The 4006-nt window shown below is 39.0% G+C and overlaps 1 protein-coding gene across 1 annotated transcript; it reads right to left on the bottom strand.

The window, feature by feature from the left end:
• Nucleotides 1-214: 214 nt before the first annotated feature.
• On the bottom strand, nt 215-1862 carry ING1 (inhibitor of growth family, member 1). Its single transcript, XM_009705908.1, has one exon. It carries the CDS (start codon nt 1788-1790, stop codon nt 1158-1160), a length of 633 nt encoding a protein of 210 aa, XP_009704210.1. The 5' UTR covers nt 1791-1862; the 3' UTR covers nt 215-1157.
• Between the last annotated feature and the right edge of the window lie 2144 nt (nt 1863-4006).

The following is a 4006-nucleotide window of genomic DNA, read 5'->3' as shown; positions in this document are numbered from 1 at the left end:
GATTTGGATGGAAAGTCAAATGCTATTTTGGCTCCCCTACGACCTGGCTGGCCATAGGCCCTATGAAGATCCATTATCAGAACTGTAATTTGGTTACCACTACAACAGTTTCAGGCTCCTAGCAGCTGCTTGCTGGAGCGGCTGAGGCTAAAGACAATTTTTTTTTAAAGCTACAGGAATGATCATTAAACATGATTGCTAAAGCAGCAAACTGTCAAAGTTGTTCCATTTATTTCTTAATATCACAGCTGTACAGTTTTTTCATACATACTGCAGGAAATGCACATTGGTTACACAATGGCATTTGGCTGCATTTCCAAGTATAATACAGTAAGTGCAACTCCACTTAAAAATGTACATTTATACAACTTAAACAAATTAAGGATTGCTACACTACTATCTGTGACAGTATAAAGCTTCATTTATGTTGTCTCAGTACTAAACCGCTTCCTGGTTAAATATAAAACATATTCAATCATTTTAAAATGGCCCTTGTGGTACTTGGCCAGCATATAAAATATTGTTGTGTAAAATTTAACCATTAACTTTTTTTTTTTTTAAAAATAATCCTCTAAACTTATTTAAACATTTGCTATTGAACTGTTATACTGACACTTTGTAGCAGGAACCAAATTTTACCCTCCTTTTGTTTGCTCTCGCGCTGCTTATCACCAAAAGAAGTTACATTTGTAATGTACTGCAGCTTTATTCAGATACAACCAGATGGCTAAACTATTTAACAGTTTTGCTCAAAAGGTAAATAACATTTTTCATTAAAGAAAACAAAATTACATTTCAGAGATATTTTTGTCATCAAAATTTTAATGGGTAGAGTGCTACCAGCACTGAAAACAAAAAAAAAAAAAAAAGAAAAGAAAAAAGTATTAATTTATCTTTTCAGACCCACCCAAATATTCAGTTTAAAGTCTTATAACTTTACTTTTGGAATACATTGGTCCACAGACCACATTCTTGTTACAGTTTACCAAATGAAAAACAAAATTGCTTATTGCCGTCCCTATAACAGGAATGGTTCAGTTTTAAACCTCCTTTAAAAATATACATTTTACAATCCTTTCACCTCAACAAAGGTGACACTGACAATAAATACACTGGTTTGGTGGTTTGATTTTTCTTTGCTATGAAAAGTCTACAAACTACCTGTTGTAGGCCCTTTCTTTTTTAGACTTCTCCAATGCCTTGTCCATAGTTTTCTCATTTTCTCCTCTGCATTTGGGGCAGTACCACTTGCCCTTTGGTTTATGATTGAGTCCCACGCAGGAAAAGTGAAACCACTCAATGGGGCACTCATCGTTATCACATCCTATCATTTCTCCATAGGAGACTTGGTTGCACAAGCAGTACGTTGGCTCGTTAGGGTCAATAGGAAGGTCTGGGGGAGAAGCTTCCCTCTCCGCTTTAGCCTTGGACCGTTTCTTCTTCTTGGATGTTTTTGCTTTCTTCTCCTTTGGCGTTCCTGAGGTGATGTCATCATGATCGTGATTATTCGAAGCATTTTCTCGATTCTCATTATTCCTTTGCCGCCTCGATCTCTTATTGTTGGGCTTTTCAGCCTGTGTGATTGTCTCATTCTTTGACTTATCTTGGCTGGCTTTCCCACTGTTTCCAGTGGTATCGTTAGTCTCTTGACAAGTCTCAAACAGTTCTACGTGACTGTCCACTTGCCTGGTTCTGTTCTCAACCAGCTCCACCATCTGACTGACGATTTGGATTTTCTCGTCCCCTAGTTCCTGACTCCGAATCAAGGCTCTCTGTATGCAGTGCAACATTCTTCTCTTCTGCACGGCATCTGTCTCTCGTTTAAATTTTTCATAGTAATCATCCAGGTCCTTCAGAATCTCTGCAAGGAAGAAATAAAACCTATAAATATTTTCGACAGAGAGAATGGCAAAACAAAGCCTCCCCATGTTGTTCCTTCCATGCAGCAACACCTTTTTGTAATGCACAAAGCTGATCAAAGACAGATTCCCTGAAGCTGGTACCTGACACGGGGCTCATGACTCCAGCGGACTGCTTTTGCTCTAGTCGGTCCCGCAGAAGTAGAACGCAAGTGCTGATTTAGGAAAAAAAGTGACTACATATAATTTTATGCATGTTGACAATTCCTCCCTTTAACTTATCAGCAATTAAAAAGAACTAATTAACTAAACAAATACACACACACCATCAAAAGTTCCAAAATTAATTGTAAAATTAGAGGGGAAATTAATAGATTGTTTTCCTGGATATTTTCTGTACAACGTTATTAATATTTTTAGTGAGTGACTGAGAGTGGTGAGAAAGCAAGCACAAACCAGTGTAGAAATCAGATGCCGAGTTACTTAATAATCACTATCATACGTGACAGTGGATGCAGAACTCCCAATACAGAGGGCTAGACCCTAAGGTACGGCGAGTTTAATCCAATATTGCTGAGTTACTTTTGCTGATAATGTGATGCCACTGAAATCCCTAGGACTACAGAATTAGGATTTCAATATCCAAGATGTCTAGATGATTTCCTCCCTGTACTTTCTGTAAAATACCTGTTGCTTACTTTATAAAACACAGAAATATAATCTTCATTAAATATTTACTGCAGAGAAGGAGATGAAGAAGTTAGAAGATAACATTAAAGATGATATGCAACAATTGGAGCAGCTAGAGCTTCCGATTTAAAATGCTAACACTGAAAATACATTAGATCGTGAATTGCACCTCAAGGATTGTTCCAACCGTTTATAAGAAAGAACAGCACACAGAGTTTAAAATTTCAAGAATGGTTCTAGAAACCTGTTTTTAAGCAGATGTTTCTGAGTTTCACTACGATACTCAACTCAACTCAAACATACAGGATACTCAGCATTTCCATATTAAGTCCTCAAACACATGCAGGATGTTTTTCCTGCACCTCCTTTCTTCTCCGATTTTTCCGTCTCTCACAGGTTAGACCATTCTGCCTCTGAGAAGCAAAACATACTGAGATATAAAATTTAACCTCAATTCACCTAATGGAAACCAGGATCTCTTATACATGCAAATGGCATTACCAAAACTTTTTGTAATTTTTTTTTTTTTTTAAATAAAAGAATGTAATACGTATGGAACTAATAGTTATCCTGTGATTTAGGTCTTGTCTTGCCTGGGCAGACTTTTTGAACACATGCACTCCTGATTTCTAGTGAAGATATGGAAAGCTTATGTAAGTTTTACTTCAGTTTTTAGAGCTGCAGCCTATGCTCCTCACATCGGTTAAGTGTGACCCGTCAGCTGGTACTGCAATATAACCTGTCTGACCAAAATTAGTATTTCAGTATGTTATTAACTTTCTTAAGCAAACGCCCTTTTTTCTACCTACAAAAAAACCCCAAACAAAACAAAAAACTCCCCAAAACCCAAACCACCCTACCATCACTATCAAAAAACCCCAAAACATACAGAAGATTAAGCGTTCAGGAAGATTAAAAATCCAGCATCAATTATTTTCGATGGCTGAAATGCAGAAGTTTTATGTTCTAAGTTTTGGCACTTGACTGATGTCATCAGTTTAACCCATCTCAATCCGGTGGGTGTGCGTCTTTCACCAAGAACACTCTCTCCCTTGGTATCACAACATAATTAGTGACTTAAGTCAGGCATTACGGAAACTTGATTTCTAGCAGCGCGTACGCACAGCACCGCAGCATCTCCTGCAATACCGGCACTACGCAGGAGAAACAGCTGTCTGCAACGATCTCGAGTTCTGCAAAGCGCCGCCGAGCGCGCCCTGCGCACCGACGGGTTCAGTGGGTAAGGCGCGGTGCGGGATGCGCCTTTCCACGAACGCACGCAAAAAGATTTACACGAGTGGCGGGTTACGCGATTGGTCACCAGCTGTGAACGCACGGCCCCGTCACAAACGCCGTTCAAATGACAAAAAAAAAAAAATTAAAAGGAAAAAAACCGATCAGGCGCCGCGCGCTGTGAGGGCTTTATTCCCAGAACAGACCGGCGGCCCTGACGGAGG

The sequence above is a fragment of the Cariama cristata genome, unplaced genomic scaffold (genome assembly GCF_000690535.1).
Source record: "Cariama cristata isolate BGI_N322 unplaced genomic scaffold, ASM69053v1 Scaffold41898, whole genome shotgun sequence".
NCBI classification, from domain to species: domain Eukaryota; kingdom Metazoa; phylum Chordata; class Aves; order Cariamiformes; family Cariamidae; genus Cariama; species Cariama cristata.
Note: the sequence above shows the minus strand (reverse complement) of the source record. Positions and strands in the feature narration are given on the sequence as shown.

What these genes read in the sequence shown, in the direction of transcription:
- ING1 (XM_009705908.1), bottom strand. Translation starts at nt 1,790, where the DNA reads ATGTTGCACTGCATACAGAGAGCCTTGATTCGGAGTCAGGAACTAGGG.